The sequence below is a fragment of the Lupinus angustifolius genome, unplaced genomic scaffold (genome assembly GCF_001865875.1).
Source record: "Lupinus angustifolius cultivar Tanjil unplaced genomic scaffold, LupAngTanjil_v1.0 Scaffold_90_104, whole genome shotgun sequence".
In the NCBI taxonomy this organism is placed as follows: Eukaryota; Viridiplantae; Streptophyta; class Magnoliopsida; order Fabales; family Fabaceae; genus Lupinus; species Lupinus angustifolius.
In genome coordinates, this window is record NW_017724587.1 from 18010 (window position 1) to 36122 (window position 18113).

At 32.1% G+C, this 18113-nt stretch overlaps 2 protein-coding genes and 1 long non-coding RNA gene across 6 annotated transcripts; 1 reads left to right on the plus strand and 2 right to left on the minus strand.

The window, feature by feature from the left end:
• Positions 1 to 984: 984 nt before the first annotated feature.
• On the minus strand, positions 985 to 5961 carry LOC109339713 (casein kinase 1-like protein 10). Of its 2 annotated transcripts, XM_019577203.1 has the most exons (15): positions 5468 to 5961; positions 5324 to 5364; positions 4695 to 4764; positions 4382 to 4530; positions 4199 to 4294; positions 3898 to 3968; positions 3225 to 3286; positions 3050 to 3113; positions 2883 to 2967; positions 2526 to 2652; positions 2365 to 2438; positions 2186 to 2246; positions 1757 to 1899; positions 1508 to 1640; positions 985 to 1426 (listed from the first exon to the last, which is right to left on the minus strand). In XM_019577203.1, the coding sequence occupies exons 1-15, from the start codon at positions 5541 to 5543 to the stop codon at positions 1281 to 1283; spliced, it is 1398 nt and encodes a 465-aa protein (XP_019432748.1). In that variant the 5' UTR covers positions 5544 to 5961; the 3' UTR covers positions 985 to 1280. The 2 variants fall into 2 exon arrangements, with proteins under 2 accessions (XP_019432748.1, XP_019432747.1); XM_019577202.1 differs by having other exon boundaries at positions 985 to 1640; positions 5468 to 5585.
• A 4812-nt stretch (positions 5962 to 10773) lies between these two features.
• LOC109339715 (serine/threonine-protein kinase tricorner-like) lies at positions 10774 to 17671 on the minus strand. 3 transcript variants are annotated; one of them, XM_019577207.1, is made up of 14 exons: positions 17561 to 17671; positions 16524 to 16885; positions 15164 to 15338; positions 14776 to 14859; positions 14446 to 14687; positions 14107 to 14326; positions 13851 to 13930; positions 13648 to 13732; positions 13238 to 13369; positions 13036 to 13149; positions 12891 to 12938; positions 12208 to 12292; positions 11964 to 12017; positions 10774 to 11054 (listed from the first exon to the last, which is right to left on the minus strand). In XM_019577207.1, exons 2-14 carry the CDS (start codon positions 16721 to 16723, stop codon positions 10960 to 10962), a joined length of 1614 nt encoding a protein of 537 aa, XP_019432752.1. In that variant the 5' UTR covers positions 16724 to 16885; positions 17561 to 17671; the 3' UTR covers positions 10774 to 10959. The 3 variants fall into 3 exon arrangements, with proteins under 3 accessions (XP_019432752.1, XP_019432754.1, XP_019432753.1); XM_019577209.1 differs by having other exon boundaries at positions 16524 to 16758; positions 17561 to 17654; XM_019577208.1 differs by having other exon boundaries at positions 16524 to 16773; positions 17561 to 17650.
• Positions 11036 to 11915, plus strand: LOC109339716. Its single transcript, XR_002106701.1, has 2 exons — positions 11036 to 11112; positions 11236 to 11915. It is a non-coding gene; the product is annotated as an uncharacterized LOC109339716 (long non-coding RNA).
• Positions 17672 to 18113: the final 442 nt, after the last annotated feature.

The following is an 18113-nucleotide window of genomic DNA, read 5'->3' on the forward strand; positions in this document are numbered from 1 at the left end:
TTCCACCACTTATCTTATCTTTAGTTGAAACTTGTAACAACATACTGAAATTGGATTTATTGCCAAGGTATTTGGTCCTTGAATGTCACCTGAATATACCCAAAAAGGTAGCCCAAATTAATAATGATGAGTAATAAATGATGATTATGGTGTCTTCTTTTGAAAGAATAACACAATTCGTTAACTTGTTAGGTAAAAAAAATTATTGTTTGTTTTTCTTTATTAATTCCTAAAATGGTTTGTAAAGTGAGGTTCTCCAGTTATCCTTTAGAAGTTAGAAATAATCAAATAGGGTAGAAATTGGTCTTTGGGCAATTATAATATTCCTCAAGGACACAAGAATGCCAATATGAAAAAACTTCAGTATTTTTAAATATAAGATTTGTATTGAACATTTTTGCTTGTATAAAAATTGGGCATGACAAAATTGTGCATTTACACTCATCAAGAACCCTTTCTTGTGGTAAGTATCATTGGCTTATCAAATAACTTTATGACGCCTTCCCCTTTTCATTCCTTATCCACATTCTTTTATCCATGCACAAAAATACAAACACAAAATGGTGGCTATATATTAATACCAGACACATCCTTACAACCTTCATTCCATAATCAATCACACGTCCTATTCATAATTTCATACACATTTCAACTATATTCATACACAAACATAGACATTCAACTATATTCATACACAAATATGGACATTCTTTTAAAAGTTACATTCCACAAGTACAATTGAGTTTCATGCAAGAAGGTGCGCATTAATTACCTAGTAGATTAAGGTCAGAATACAGTTGTAATATGAATCACAACTATATGTTATGTATTTTGATTGATGAATTGATTTAAAATATTAGCAAACTGTTTTCTTTCTCTTATCTACAGCCACCTAGTCCATTCCTTCATTGTACATTTGAACAAAATATTGAAACTAAAGGTTCCAAATATATGCAAAAAAAAGAGTGCAAAACATGAAAAGCCTTTTTGCAGCTTCTTTTCCTTTTTTTCTTCGGGAGCACAAAATAGGGAATGTACTTATTACAAGTAACCATTTCATATATAAACAAATTTCTAAAGTAACATAGTATCTCTTCATGAATGGGTCCATGTTCAAATAGTCATGGAAGAACATCTGAGGTATAAGAGGAGTCTGCCAAAGCTTCATGAAGAAATTTCAATTTCAATGAGCTTTTAGCCTTGAAGGACCCAACATAGGATGGAAATATACAGAGTAATCAACAAGTTTGGATTTCAAAGGAAAAGTATTAGCATGTTCTTCATTTCCTTTTTCCTGTACCGATCGATAGGAGTTCAAAGCTCCTGAGTGTATCGTCGCGACCACCTCTTGACCCTGAAGCGCGAGTGAAGGATGTTTTGGACTCTAAACCTGGTTGAATCCTCTGAGTTGTAGACAGACGACCACCTCTTGACCCCGAAGCATGAGTGAAGGATGTTTTGGACTCTAAACTTGGTTGAATCCGATGAGTTGTAGACAGACGACTACTGCTTGAGACCACTCGACTAGAACGGCTTTCATTAGGTTCACCAGATGTGCTTGGTCGGCTGCTTGACGCGACAGGCCGTTTTGAGGCACTACCATTACGAGAAGAGCTATGAGGCCTCTCAGAATCAGCTTGCTGCAAAGAATAGGCATTAAATAACAAGCAAAGTTCAAGCAGTGAGAACTTACAATCCATAAAAGTTTAAAGGGAACTAACCCATACACAGAAAATAATAATGAAAAGTGACTAACCACATCTTTGGAAGACGGCACATCATCTGAAGACCTATGCCTAGACTTATCACCATGCACACCAAGCCCAGAGCTATTTGGCTTATTCCTTCTTGCGAATTCCTCAATTGCACCAGGCAGTCTATCCCGAACCTCTCGCACACCTAAAATAAAATAATTATTAGCTGATAAAAGTCATTTCTATTTGTAACTACCACAACTGAAATAACACAAACTTAGTGTACAAATTACATACTCAAATTATCTAAACAAGTGGAAATAAAATGGTAGCTTTAGACAAAACCAGACGATGATAATAAAGCACACAGACATGAAGAATATAACTTTAAGGCCTATGAATCTCTAAGTCCAAAAACCATTCATCAGCATAGCAGTGAATTGCTAGAGAACAAAAAAGAATCTAGATCTTGATTTAGGAGGAGAGGAAACCTGAAGGTCGTTCTACTCTCTCTCCTGAAAGTCCTAGGTTTATGGCTGACTTCCCACTTAACTGTTGAGAATGCATCAAAGAAATTAATTAAAAATAGTTTACTTTAAGTATAAATGCAATGAAACCACATTTCTTCTCTCTTCACACGTGAAGATAATAACTATCAAGAAGTACTCACTCGAGCACTAGAACTGGATCCAATTTGTGGATACTTCAATATAGTCCAATCAAATACATAGTCAAACTGATAACCTGTAAAAGCAAAATTTTCAACGTATTTTCAAAGCCATGGCAGAATTCTCAAGTGGGGAGCAGTATAGTTTATATATACAAGTTAACCTTCTCGAATGAATAGGTCCCGAAAGAGTCTCTTAAGATATGAATAATCAGGCTTATCTTCAAACCTCAACGATCGGCAGTAGTGGAAGTAAGAAGTGAATTCTGATGGATATGACTTACATAAGACCTGCCTCAAAAACTCGATCAATAAATTCTTTGCAAAACATAAAATTAGACATAGAATTTGTAGCATAATAATTGAACTTGATTAAAGGGGAAAAAACTGAGGTAGAAAACAAACTCTACTGACAACTAAATCAGCTAAAACCAGCAATAGACCTCCTTACGTGAAAAAAGGCAATAATTCAAATCATCAAAGCAATTGTATTAAAGCTTCTTGTGAGCAGGTAACAGTACCTCTATCGGAGTAAGCATTTTCTTTTCACTTATCTTGTCATACTTTTGCTTTTTAGTTCCACCTTTCATGCCTTGCCAAGGGAGACTGAAAAACAATTGGCAAACTATGTTAAGATACTATGAGAAACCTAATTACAGAAGCAAGAATCTCAGGGTTGCAATCAAACCTTCCTCTCAAAAAGTACATGAGCACATAGCCAAGTGATTCTAAATCATCTCTTCTGCTTTGTTCTGGAAAAATAATCAGAACAAGTTCTATTATAATAAAAATTAAAATTTTGAATTTAAAAAAGTTTAAGAAAAGTTTATTGGTTAGTAGCTGCGGCAAACATCCTTACTCACCAACTCCAAGGTGAGTATTAACACTTGCATATCGAGCAGTTCCAGTGAGGTTCTTATTTTCCCTGAAAGAAAAGTGCTGTGATCATTCATGAAAGAAAAGGAGGGGATGTGTAGGACAATCATTACTTTTAAATTAAAAGATAAGTAAACAAGTGCTAGGTTCGGACATCAGAAACACATAAAAGAAGTTAGCAAGGGATCAGGAAGATTTTCATGCATAGGCAGCAGCAGGTGCAGATTCAAGTTTTTTTTCTTCCGATGACAAGGTTCAGATTCAAGTTTAGGAACAATACTTTCGAGATTGGTTCAGGTTCAAAACTAGTAAAACTCAAAGTAGTACCACCACTTTAACCACTAGTAAAATTGAACTATTAGCTATCACAAGACCTAGAAACACAGTTATCATTATTCACTAATGACAGAGTTAAAACATTCAAAGGAGTCTAAATGAAAATATCAGGTACTATTATGCTTTGGCCTGAATGAGATGGAAGACAGTTCAAAGCTGTAAACTTCCAAAAGAATAGCAAAAATACAAGAGAGGACAATATATGAACCACATAAACCTTGAAAATGTAAACTTCCAAAAGTAATTATAATATGAGAACATATACTCGGGGATTCACATGAAAACAAGCTGCAGAGCCTTCCCAACAAATCTCAAGTTTGGTACCTGTATGGTATATGCTTATGTGTTTGAAGATCCCTATATTTTTTTGCAAGGCCATAATCGATTACGTATACCTGTAACATTAAAACAAAAAATAAAATTAAACATAGGATATCAGATATTTGTATTAAACAGCAGCAACTGTGATATAAAGCAAAACAAACTTAGCATGAATATTTTTGAAATCTCGCAATAAAATGCAAGTCTAAAACATTGAAGTGCCCATATATCCACTGATACAAATGAAAGTTTTGATCATATTCTTAACTCTCAACTGATACAAATGAAAGTTGTGACCACATACCTGATTTGCCTTGCGGCCTAGACCCATCAAAAAGTTATCAGGCTTTATATCACGGTGCAGAAAACCCCGAGAGTGCATGTACTCAACTCTGTTTATCTAGGCAAACCAAATAGAGGGGAAGAGTTAAAATACAGGAGACATCTATTAAAAGTACCATTTTATTAAAGCTAATTTCGAACATACCAGCTGATCTGCAAGCATCAGAACTGCTTTCAGAGATAGTTTTCGGTTGCAATAGTTAAACAAGTCTTCAAGACTTGGTCCAAGAAGGTCAATTACCATAACATTGTAGTCACCCTCAACTCCAAACCATTTTAAATGGGGTATTCCAGCTGCAAAAATTAAATATATAAACACACTAATCAGAATAGAACATAGACAACTAATTTTACATTTTTACTTCATGCAGTAATGTAAGCAACTGCATGTGTTGCCTTCAAGAAAAGAAATTAAAGACATCTAAATCTAGAAGAAAAATAAAAGAACAAAAACATACTTCCTCCTTGAAGAAGCATGTACAATTTTGACTCATAGTGAAGTTGAGGATGCTTGGTCTTTGTAGGTTCCTAGCAAACCAAGGAACAGGATGATAAAATTAGCTTATTCTTGAAACAGCTAGGTAATAAATTGCAACAGCACTCAGGCTGATTAAATGTGGAACAAAAAAATCTGTATCATGTTATGCTCCACAGAAAATAACCTGACCGAAAATAAAAGATTTAAAGCAACCAAAAAACACAGAGACACTTACAGCACAAGTAATATAAAAGCCCAAGGTAAATAAAAATGTTGATCCAACAAATGCATTAATGTTGAAGCATGAAATGAGTGTCAAAGAATGGCATGCAAATCAAACTATAGTAAAAATATATTTCGTCTAAATTTAACTTCACAAGTAACATGCAGTGCAAGACCTACAATAATATCCTAACTGAATATCATTCAAGCAGTACACAAAAGCAAATCTACTAACATAGCTTCATTGACATGCTTCACATTTCAAAAGTAACAAGATATACCAATCACTTCACAATGGAAAACAAAACAAAAATTGATAAATTAAATATCAAATATTTAACATTTCAAAACATCAAATAGATTATAGAAGCCAATAATTGCACTTACCAACTTAACAGCCACTTCCTCTCCACTTTGTACATTAACACCTGAAAAAACAAAAACATCAGAATATCAAAACAAGGTGTGAAGTCAAAATCATAATTAAAAGTAAACAATGCTACAAAAAAATAGACTTGGTAAAGTACATACCCAAATAAAGTTCTCCAAATGATCCAGCTCCAATCTTTCTCCCAAGCTTGAATTTTCCACCAATAACATGATCCATGATTACAACCACAACCTCTTCAACTTTGCTAAATTATAAAGCCACTCCACCACATATATTAATTGTCTTTTTTCATTTTATTTAAAAAAAAATATTTTTTCTTACCCAGAGAGTCTCACATCTTTATTTCCAGCAGAATCTCAGATCCAACTAGATTTTCAACATTAACACAACGATCCAAAAGTGTATTGAATAACTTACAAATTCAGATTTTGTGAATCCCAATATCTAAAAAAGTGAAGAAAAAGAAGAAAAAATGGTTTTGATGAATGAAAATAGGATCAATAACTAGACTCTAGAAAAGAAAAACCATTGTTGGTTGAATCGAAGCAGAATCGCTGAACAAGAGTGAATACTGTGAGAGAAGGAAGGAGAAGGAATTTAATCGGTTTTGGGATCTGTGTTGGAGAACAAAGGAGTAAATTTTGTGGGAAAATATTGAGGATTGAAGGAAAAGGAAAGAAAGTGGGATGACAGAAAGAGAGAAAGAAATGGGAGAGAAAATGTGAGGTGAGGTGAGGTGGGAGGAGGAAGGAGGAAGCTAAAGAAAATGGATGACTTTTTCTATTATATATTTTTTTGGTGAGAAAATAATAATGATATTTTATTTTAGGCTTTCAATAATTGTTAGAATTATTTAAAAAAAAATGTTTATTAAAGTTTATTTGTTAAAATAGAATGAATTTCTTTTTCTTAAATGATATCTATTTTGTTGGTATAGCAAGAGTTAGAATGTGTGATTGATGAATTTGTTGAATCAAACTCATTTCCATCATTAAAGAGAGAAGTTGTTGATTTTGCTCTTAATTTTAAGAAGAAATGTCATATCATTATATTCTAAGGGATAGAAATATTATATCATACTATTTATTTTCCTTTATTTTTTATATACTTCTATCTCTATTAATAGAGAGGATGCTCACATAAATTTGTTGGAGTTTGTATTGATCAAATATCTTCTGTTACTCTTGCTTTTTATGTTAGCAAGCAATAACATTGATTTCATGAACATGTAAAGTATTCTAAAGAATAACGAGTGTGCAAATAAATATAAATTACGAAATCCTAAATAGGAAAGATATACAAACTCTTAAAGAACAAACATATCATCCTTTCCTTGAAGACAAAGAAGCACATATGCTCGTGAAGAGAATACAAGTTAGAGTAAGTTGAGGGAAAAACCAAATGCATACAATTGAAGGCATTCACTCATGAAGGATCTACAATGAAAATAAATATGCAAAGCAAAAAGCATAAGGAAAGTATCCTTTTAGAAGCTTATCTATTTGTTTCTACAACGGTATTTATCTGTAAGGGAATCAAATTCTATAGTAGTATGGTAAATCTAGAATTAGATAGCAACCTGACATGAATGAATTAGATTGGTAATAATACTGTCATTTTTAAGGGTAGGACTAACTTGCGAACTACAAATTATCGCATCCAAACGCACTGTTTGGACAATTGTTAGATAGAAATGACGTTAATCCGAACCGTTATATTTGACACCAATCACCTCTTGCATGTAAAAGTTGGTATGGTAAAAGACAATTTCAATATAGTACAGAAGTCGGGTTGGACCGATACAACTTCTATGTTAAAGTCATTATCACATGAAATAATTTCATGACCGAAGTCATTATTAGCAAAAACGACTTTAGAAAATAACAAAATACTATACATAGAGTTGGGTTCAAAGGTTTATTCTAAGGAACGAAGGTCATTGATCTCAAAAAGCAAATGTTTCCTCGTCTCTAGCATAAAAATGTTTGTTTTTATTTTTAGGAAATTTATTATTATTTAAAGCATTTTTTAATTAGGTAAGACAGGAAATATGAACAAGTTTTATGGCAGGTGATATGTGTTCCATTCAAGTAGGAGGTATGAAACGTTTGAACATAATGGTTTGAGTAGTTTCTGCTATGCTTGAATCTTTAGCATAATGCATCGTTGGTGAAAATCCATTTTCTTGGATAAGAGTGGCTCTTCACACACGTAAAGAAGGGTTGTTGAAATAGAGTGGAAGGGATGATTATTATCCAAGACAATGTATTATCTCAAAATATAGTTTAACTTTTTAAGCGTAATATTTATATATTATTAATCTAAAGATTTATATTTAATCAATATATATTCATTATTAATATGTATTATATTTTTGAAGAATTAATAATAATTAAATATAAATAATGGATGATATAATAACAATATATAAAACTCATCTACGGTGATACATTTCTTTTCCTCAAATTTCTACTTATGAGTAACATGCTTTTTGATTTTGACACACCTCATATCGAAGTTATGCCTCTCACCTAATTAATAAGGGTCAACTCCCTAACTAAATCAAGTGTACAATCTGTCTATAGGAGTGATATAACTTAAGTACACCAACTTGTTTAATTATTACTAATAATAACAATAAACCGAACCAACTCGATATTCGTTAGAAACTTGACTTATTATTTAATTTGACAAATTTGGTTCATGAATCAAACAAATCGAACTTGAGTTATAAGTTGTGCTCGTTAAAAGAATGAGCCGAACTAGAGTTGAATACAGTTCGACTCGTTAAGTTCATGAGCTATACATATATTACTAATTTTTTATATTTGTTATTATTACATCATGAATTCATGACATACGTATTATTATTTTTATGTGTATTGTTATTATATATATTAGTGTGTTGACCGACACTCCATGTCGGTCACTCGTATTTTTATTTTTTCTGATATAGAATGTATCATCTTCATATTATATTATTTAAGAAAAAACAAATTAAATATAAGAAATGCAATATATAAACTCAATAGAGAGTGAAAATTTAAGAAAATAAAATATGATAGTTGATATGATACACATGAAACTTATGTGAATTTCTCATTTATTGCCTCTTATAATCATTATATTGTTGTTATATGAATTTCTCATTTTGTGTGCTATTCTTGGCTTGAGAAAGAGAAAAGATAGAAATAAGAGAAGGTCTGAAAGATTAATAATATATTAATATAAAAATGAAAGCAATAAAAATAATGTGTGAAAGTTTATAGTAGTTATTAATAATACAAAATGATTGGTTTGGAATATAAAACTTATTTCATGGTGGTGATTATTATTTGTTTTGTCTTTATTAATAGTATAGATAAACAATGTTATTTATACTATTAATAAAGGGAAAACATAAAATACCCACCTATCATGGTGTAATTTGTGTTTTCCTATTTTGCCCTCAATATCTTTTTATTTCTACCAAAAAAACCATATAATATTATTTTCTTATTTTATAATTATTATCTTCTTATTTTAAAAGTGTATTTAAAAAATTGAATATTACACCAATTGAATAAATTCAACCGTAATTTAGCGCAAAAAATTATATTTGAATTTATAAAATATAAACTATACATTACAAACGATAGGAAAGCGGATTGACAGGCACGACAGTGCATGTCAACACGCTAGTATTTATAAATGTAATCTTGTGCAGTATTTTTTTTTAAATTAATTAATTGTTTGAGTTGTCCGAAAAACTAATTCGAGTTAAGCCAAATAGTTCGTGAACTTTAACCGAGCCAAACTCGAACTAAAAAAGTAACTCGTATTAAACTCGAGTCGAATTTCTAGCCGAACAAATCTTTATGAACTGAGCTAAGCTCTGATTTGACATAATTAGATTCATTTCCAACCCCAATTACAATCATACACAGGATAGTTCATAACTCCCTAATTAATCTGAACATTTTCCAAATCCATTCCCAAAATGCAAAGCAACTTACTATTTACAATAATATGTGGTCCATTATTAATGTCTAGATTCTCTCGGCTTTCTTAGTAATAGAAAGAATTGCAACTCTTAAATAATTTATTTACATGATAAAAGTTTGAAATAAGTTTTTGGTTAAAATTGGATCATTATCAAATAAGTTGAAATGAATACTAAGTGGAGATAAGAAAATCAAGAGGATTTCCAACAACTTGTAACTCTAATTATACTTAAGAAAATGATGGATAAGGAATTTATGTTGGATAGCCTAAGATTATGTAGTCATGGAGAAAAAATAAAGTCTGAATACTATTTCAACCATGATAGTTAAAATTATGATCTCACTCGTGGGATTAAACGACTTTACGATCTTCAAGAGGTAGCCCATGGTAGATCTCAGCTCGTGCTCGATCTTGTAGATTCAGGTGAAATCATCGTGTTGGAGTGTAGGATCGATGAAATCGACAAGCCTTTCGATTCCATCTTATAGAGTGTCTTTCTTCTTTATTCTCTCTCTATCTCCATTTTCATTTCTATGGTTTAGTGTATCTTTGTTTTGGTTTTTTTCTATTGCAAAATGAAGAAAACCACTCCTACTAGGGTTTGATCATGTTGCTTAAATTTATGAATTTGGTCAGTCCCATTAATATGTTTGTTTAAGGAGACATGTTTTTAATTATATTTTACATCAGAAAAATTATATTGTGTCTCATGTCTTCTCATTTTAATTAATGGACTAGGTCAAATTTATTAACAGAAATACTGATAGGAGAGTATAGATAAAAAAAGACACATCATAGAATTGAATATAAAAAAGGATTATTATAGAATATAATTAATGGAACGAGTTGGACCCATATAATTATCTAAATGAAAAATAATACTAAAAAAAATGATTTTTTTTTAAATTCACTATGTTGGACACTATTTATCTATTTAAAATCTTTCTAGTAAATTAGTAATATATATGTGAATTTATGTGCATATATATTGATAAGTAGGACCTTACGAATTATGTTACGATCTTACGCTTATGATCTTTAACATTCCATCTGATTCTAAGTAGAATATCGATTTTAACTATCTTATAAAAATTACTGAGACTATACTCAAAAGTTGTATTTTAGAGCATAATAATGTGTATGAACTTAGGCAAAATTTTGATAAAATTTATTAATTGAGTATACTAATGGTATAAATTTATACACTTTAAACAAAAAATAAAGAATGAAGCATTGCACATCCTAGTGAGAATAAGGATCTCCCCACATGAGAGTAAAAGAATGTCTGAATTGCACATAATCCTTGTAAGCACTGCAACTGCAGCAGTAACTTAATTACAAGAAATAACTTCAATATTTAACACATTGCAGCTAGAACAACTGTGAACAAAAGAATGTGTGTGTATATATATATACATATATATATATATATACCTTCAAACATTTTCCTAAACAGATAAATATCACAGTCAACCCCAAAATCTGGCTATCCACAACCACATTTTCATAGCCCTTGCTCCCGAAAATAGCCACACCAAACTAACAAAGAATGTTGGAAGGGGAAGACAATTAGTATTCAATGACCCAGCATTTGGTTGCATCTCAAAGGCCATAAAGTCTTCCAAAATATTATTAGTTTAAATCATTGCTATTCACTCTTCTCTGGAACTTCTTGCTGAGTCGGCAACGGTTCTAAGTAGCTCCCTTGGTCAGGTTGATTGGCAGCCGTTTCCGAATCGTCAGCTGCAGCATGTAATAAACCAAAATTATTAAAGAATGTTGCAATATAAACCAGGAGTTAGTTAAAAGTTTCCCCCCATTTATGCAAATGTTAATTAGGTTTGCCTCTGAGTATAATAGGATCAAGGTATCTTTGCTTTTTGTAATGTTACCTAATGGTTCATGAAGATTAATATATACTGAGAAATAAGTAGGCATCCAAGGAGGCATGTTTTTTCCAAGTTAGTAGTAACCTTTGCGCATATACTCAACAACGGCAATCAAGTCTTAGTCTCGCTAGTTGGGGTCGGGTACACGGATCAAACAACATCATAATACTCTAACATAAATCATATTCATAATTTAATCATCATTGATTTTTAAATCTTTCCTAATTGTTTTGCCTATAGTTTTTCTTGATCCCATCTGTCTCTAGAAATTCAACTAACCTCTGTTTGATCATTCTGGTACCTAAAGAAATACTAAGCATATGAATTCCAAGTGTTGAACACCAATACTAATATAGATTTACTGTACCCAGCAACATGATTTCCAATTTCACTAGCTTTCTGTAGTTCCAACTTTGATCCAAGATCCCAAGGGTGATACTTTATACGAATATAATTTTTCTTATATTTTTCCAGAAGTTGCTGATCTATTACTTGAGACAGCCTTCATAACAGAAATAGTTTGCAATTAAATTTTTTTTTATCATTAACATAATTTCAAAAGTATTACCAGATCAGAGACTTAAAGCTACCATGAAATGCCAAGTATAAGTGTATACATATCTACAATTGGTCAATTGGTATTGTAGTATTTACTAAATAGAAGTACAGAACCAATAGATCTTAAGCAAATCATCACTACTTTGAAAGTATAGAATGTCAAAAAAATCTAAGAAAAGAGAGGAAACAATAAGGATGTTCTTACCAAATATGGTCTTAATAGATGGTCGTTTAGTTTTTGCGCTCTTCTTCAACTCGGCTGAGAAAGTACCACATGAAATTGTTAGTGAAAAACAGTGCAAGGATGAATAAATTAGGAAAATAGAATCTTTGAGTACTACAAAAAAATATTAAAGCGAGACTTCTTTAATTATTATGGACAGAAAAGGATGAAGGTGAGATAAGAGGTTTAAGCAAAACAATTATAACACATATAGAGATTTACGCACCAAATCCAGGTAGTCCATCATCATTTACAATTTCGAAGTTCTTATATGTGTAGCCGACAAAGTTGACGTCTTTAGATGACAGCATCTGCAGCAAATAACACATTAAAATTACAATGCCAAACTCAAAGTTCAACTACATATAAACACATCTCTGTAGTTTTATTTGGTGGAGGATAATCCAATCCTCATACCTTGTGATCCTCTTCATGAATTTCATTTTGTATCTAAAATACAACATGTTCCACATACACAGTGATGATTCATGATTTTCAAAATGAAGAGGTATTTGGATTAAGAGTTATTACTGCCAAAAGTTGAATAAAATTCCAGAGTCATTTAAAGTAAATCAACTCATGCAAACTAAAGGCTTCAATTGACAGTTTGCTACAACCATATTAATTCGACAATTGATTAACTGGATGAAGTTACACTAACTATTCTCATGAGCTTACTTTCTTATTACATGGCATGCTAAGTGTCCAAGATATATATTGTTGCATCAAAACAGAAACCAATTCAGATAAATAGTAGATAGGTAGATATAAAACAGGGAAAAAAGGAGAAGAAATGGGTACTAGAATATCCCACATAGTAAAACTCATGCTTATAAAATGATCAATAACACAATCACCACAACTCTTATAGACCAAACTTTATACAACATTTCAATAACGAAAGCCAACCTTTCTCCACGGGCCTGATTTTGAGGGAGTTAGAGTTTCCTTGTCCACCTACATATCAATAGTGAATCAAGAAAGCGTAATACCGGTTAGCAACAACAAACAAAAAATACTTCTATATCCTCTGACATAAACACACATATTATACCTCTTCAAACTTCTCAAAATTTTGAGTATCTAATTCACCATTGACCTCAGGAATAAAAGCAGCTTCCATTTGGTACAATTTGTCCCATTCAATACCTTTGAACCATGGGTGAGCCTACAAATACAATGGCCAGCATAGTAATTTTGTTAATATGAAACTGTACCCCAAAATAAATTACAGAACTTAGAAAAGAACACGACACCTTTATTTCATCAGGCCCTTTGGTTCCAAGCCTCTGGTCCACATTACATAGGAGCTGACTAATAAGGTCCTTTGCCTCTGCAGATAGTTTAGCTTCTTCTGGAAACTTTAAATGAGTTCTCCAATTTACTATCTGCAAATTTGAAGGTAGGAGATAAATGCAATCATAATTGATGAAGATAAGAGCAATGGTCTTAATAGGTACAGGGCCTCCGGCCATAAATCAATGATAAGGATGTGACTATTGACAATTTCTACTTAGCATCCACCTCTAAACTATCAATATACACTTTCTCTAAAAACAGAACCCTAGCAGAATTCAATGAATGTGAAGCCCTATATACATGCTTAATTCCACTCCATTTGTAGAAACTCATTCATTAAAGGATGAGCGAGTCGGCTACACATTACCTTCCTACAGGTCAGCATTGGTTCATCTGCATAAAAGGGTGGATATCCCACTAGCATTTCATACATTACAGCTCCGAGAGACCACCTGGAAGCATTAACACAATTGCATCAGAATATAATGAAAGAATAAGAAGTTTACGAAAACCAGGGGAATTTGAATATATTTAGAAAAGGAAAACTAGAGGGAAAAGAATAAATGATACCAATCACATTCCATGCCATATCCTTTCTTCAGTAGAACTTCAGGGGCAATATAATCAGGTGTTCCAACTGTAGAATACGCCTGCAGTGTTGCAAAGAAATAAAAGCTTTAAATGTCATAAATTTTGAGTCACCATACGATCACAAAAAAACAGAAATCAAAACAAGAGTTTATCAATATCATAGAGTAGGAAGTACAGAAAAAGTTCATAAGGAATAAAAAAGTCATGCCTATTACATGTATATTGAGTTACTTACAAGCATTCGCCTATTTTTCTGCCAATGCTGAAGTTGCTCCTGCTGAGTTCTTTTAGGAGCTACAGTATGTCCGTCGCTCTGGAGGGCTCCACTAATATTGACTCCAATAGAGAAGTCCTTTTCCTGAAGAATAGTGCAGTCTAGAGGTTTACATAATCCAAAATCCGATAATTTCATGTGACCATTTTTATCTAGTAGTAAGTTGTCAGGCTTGATATCCCTACAATGCATTACAAATCAGAATATGAAATCTTAAGAGATGCAAGAAAAGAAGACCACTGTATTATTAGTATACTAAATTTTTTCATTAATATGTTCTTATTTACAACTAAAGCTTACCTATGAATATAATTATGTTTATGAATCGACTCCAAGGCTAGGACAGTCTCCCCAACATAGAACCTGGCCTCATCTTCTGTCAGGACATCCTTCCGCATGAGCAATGTCATCATATCACCACCAGGTAGATACTCCATTATGAGATATAAATACTCTTCATCTTGAAACGAGCAATAAAGCTTTAAAATGCAATTGCTGTTGACTTCTGCAAGTAGGTTCCTCTCAGCTTTTACGTGTTCAACCTTAAAAAAGATTAAAAAAAGTAAGCAATAAGAGTAACGAAAAAATATTTATTTTAACAAGGTGAACAGTTCCTGATGATTACAATACCTGGCCTCTGCGAAGCATCTCAGATTTCTTAAGCGTCTTCATAGCATATATATGACCAGTTGACTTCTCTCGGCAGATTCTGACCTATACAAAAATGAAGATGGAAATGCAAAGTCATAACAAATCATTTGACCAAATTTCTATATGAACTCAAAAAGGAAAGAAGTTACAGATACTATAAAAATTCCGAGTTGTCTATGCACCAAGAGAAGTAAAAAAATCAGTACAAGCAATGAATACAAACGTCTCCTATCAGACCTCCTCGTAAAGCTTTAATGGATAGTCTTATGATGTAAACAGCTAAAATGCAAAACAAAGACCTCAAGTTGCTTCACAAATAGGATAATACATAAAATTCATTGTTATAATAGAGAAAGGAAGAGCGTACCTCTCCAAATGCACCCTTCCCTATCATAGTCAAGGGCTCAAAATCATCAGCCCCGATTTTATGCCTCTGAAGGCGCATGTATTCCCTTTCCTTTTTGGCAAAATAATTAAGCAAGTTGTTCTGCTCTTCCTCAGAGACTTCAGCATCAGCCAACGTTTTCTCTAGCATATTACGTCTACAAAGAATAATGCGTTCAGAGCCTTTAAGCCTTATTAAGAACTTATAACAATTTCCATTTGCAGAAGTTATGTACAGTTACACACAATATAAAACAGCTCATCCAAGACGATAGAGGACACGATATAAGGAATTGCATGCAAAATTATCTTACAATATCAGAGAGTACTTATTGACCACAACAAAGAGCTAGGACATCACAGAAACCTCACAAATGTTTCTGAGGACATGAGGATAAGCAAGGTTGTCAAAATTGAGATCCTATGGAGGACGAGGAGGGAGAGGAAAACATGTAAAATGGTAACACGAATCATAAGATTCTACCTAAAATATAAATATATATCTAAACGGGAGCACATCTGCTGTCCCACAAAGAGTGTCACTCCATGTGCCACTACTTGTGATTGGTTGAAAAAATATATTTAAATTAAAATTTTAATAATTAATTATTTTTCTGACCAATCACAAGTAGTGGCAAATCAAGTGGTACACTATTGTGGGACAGCAGATGTCCACCCATATCTAAACACACACATATACCATATAAAATGACACGCAAAATAGAGTCAAAATCACACAAAATAACTGAAAAAGGAATAGAAAATACATTTATATCTATATCAATATGTCCACATATGTAAAATGACAAAACTGTAAATTAAATTGACTAAAATTACACCAGATCACTGAAAAAGGGAAAGAAACTAAACTAACTACATAATTTAAACCAGACAGTAACAGCAAAAGGGAAAAAAATGAAAATAACATTTCTTTAATGTAGCAAAAGACACCTCTAACATCTTGATGACTTTTTTGTAACAGTCACAAGCGCCCAACAAACAATTTTGAACCCGAACAAAAGTAATGGTTAAAAATAAATGCTTAAAATGAGGTCAGAAAAAATTAAGTGGGGGGGTCAAAGCCATATTTTTTCAAGGATCAGAAAAAATGTCTGATTTCAACGACTCTATGCGTTTCACTAACAACCACAGCATGACCTCATATTTCTGATTTTTATTGGGATCATGATCATAAAAGCAGGTGAAACTCGTAAAATGACACAATGTTGCAGGAAAAGTTGTTTCACTATAACTATTTTAATACAACCATTTTACATGGTGAAAAACACAACATTATATTGCACTGTCATAATGGCCCAAAAATATAAGTTTAAGAAACACACCGTTCCTTCCTCTCCTGCAAGTCCTTCATCTGTTTCTTATAATGGTTCTCTATGTATTGCTTTGCAGCTTCAACCTTCTGTTTGGTCACATTTGAAGGCGCTTCTTCAATTGTTTGGGGTTTTGACCCTTCTTTTGGGATGCCTCTGGTTTCCTTGTTTTTCGACATGAGCTTGCTAAACCAGATCCCCGTAGATTCCATTTTATCAACCTCTGAAGCCTCCGGTGCTGTATACTCTATTTCACGAACAACTAAAGATTAGAAGTTTTGTCAAACAAGAATCTCTTTAACTCTTTTTGCCAGCCATGAAAATCAAGGAACCATTGTTCACCAGAAGAATCCAAGGCAAATTAACCCTTACTTCTGTCATTCAAAAGGAAAGTAAATGAAAACGAATCAACAACATGATCATCAACCATTTTATTTTAAGCTGATCACAGAAAAGTTGCAAAAGTTCAAAAAACAAATAGAGAATAAAAAATTAAAAATACTTGTCTAGAGCTAGAATAAAAAATCAGAAGCAAAAAGTAGATACTAACAAAAAGAAATATATAAGAGCTTATTTGGAATTAGAATAAAGAATAAAACACAGAGAAAAAGGGCAATCTACTAGATAAATTGTCATTGCAATTAAGAATAGATTTAAACCAAACTATAATAAAGTGGTAGAATCTGTCATGAAGTTCAGCAAATGCAAATCCTTCACTAAGATCCTTAGGTTGCAGCAAAATTAGACTCTAAAAATCTTTCAACAATTTTGAATCTAGAAAACTACTGAAAACAAATTAATCAATCTATGTTCAATACGAAATAGTTTAACAGCACAATCAGAACCCAAAAACACAAAGACCTTAACTTCACTTTCTACATGTTCTAACCAATCCAACAAAAAACTCAAAAAAAAAAGCAAAATTCATAAATTGAAGATACCCATCTTCATCAATACCCAAATCAGAACCAATCAAGCAACAGTTGCAGTAGCAAATTTACTTCAAATTTAGATTGAAAAGTCAAAAAGGGTATCTGGAAAAAAACCACCTTCAATTTTGATGAATGAATCTGAAGAGTTGGGGAAGTGAGAGAAAATGTAGAGAGAGAAATGAAAGATCTGAAGAAAGAAGGTGACTAGTGATCATTCCCTCCTCTGCTAAATTTTTTTATTCATTTTATGTAAAGATATATATAAAATGAAAACAAAAGATAGATAATGCGCCAGTAAATCCTATTCTTAATTTCTTGAACTTTTCTATTTTTTTTGTGTTCATTGTTGAAAGTTGGAAATTACTTCGATTATTTTTGTTTTTCTCAGTATCTCTAACTCTTTTCCTTTCTTGGTAGAAACCTAAATATATTTTATGTCTTCTGCTGAGATGTATCTTAGGTGCATACAGCGAGAAAAAAAATGTAAAAATATTTAAGAAAAAAAATAAGAAAAGAATTAATTGATAGGATATATTAGATGATTTAATACATATATATATATTTATTTATTGACGGGGTAAGTATTTTATACTATCAATTAATCATTATCATTTATATGTTAATAATTATTGATTCTCTAACAAAATTAATATAAATCAATGATAAATAA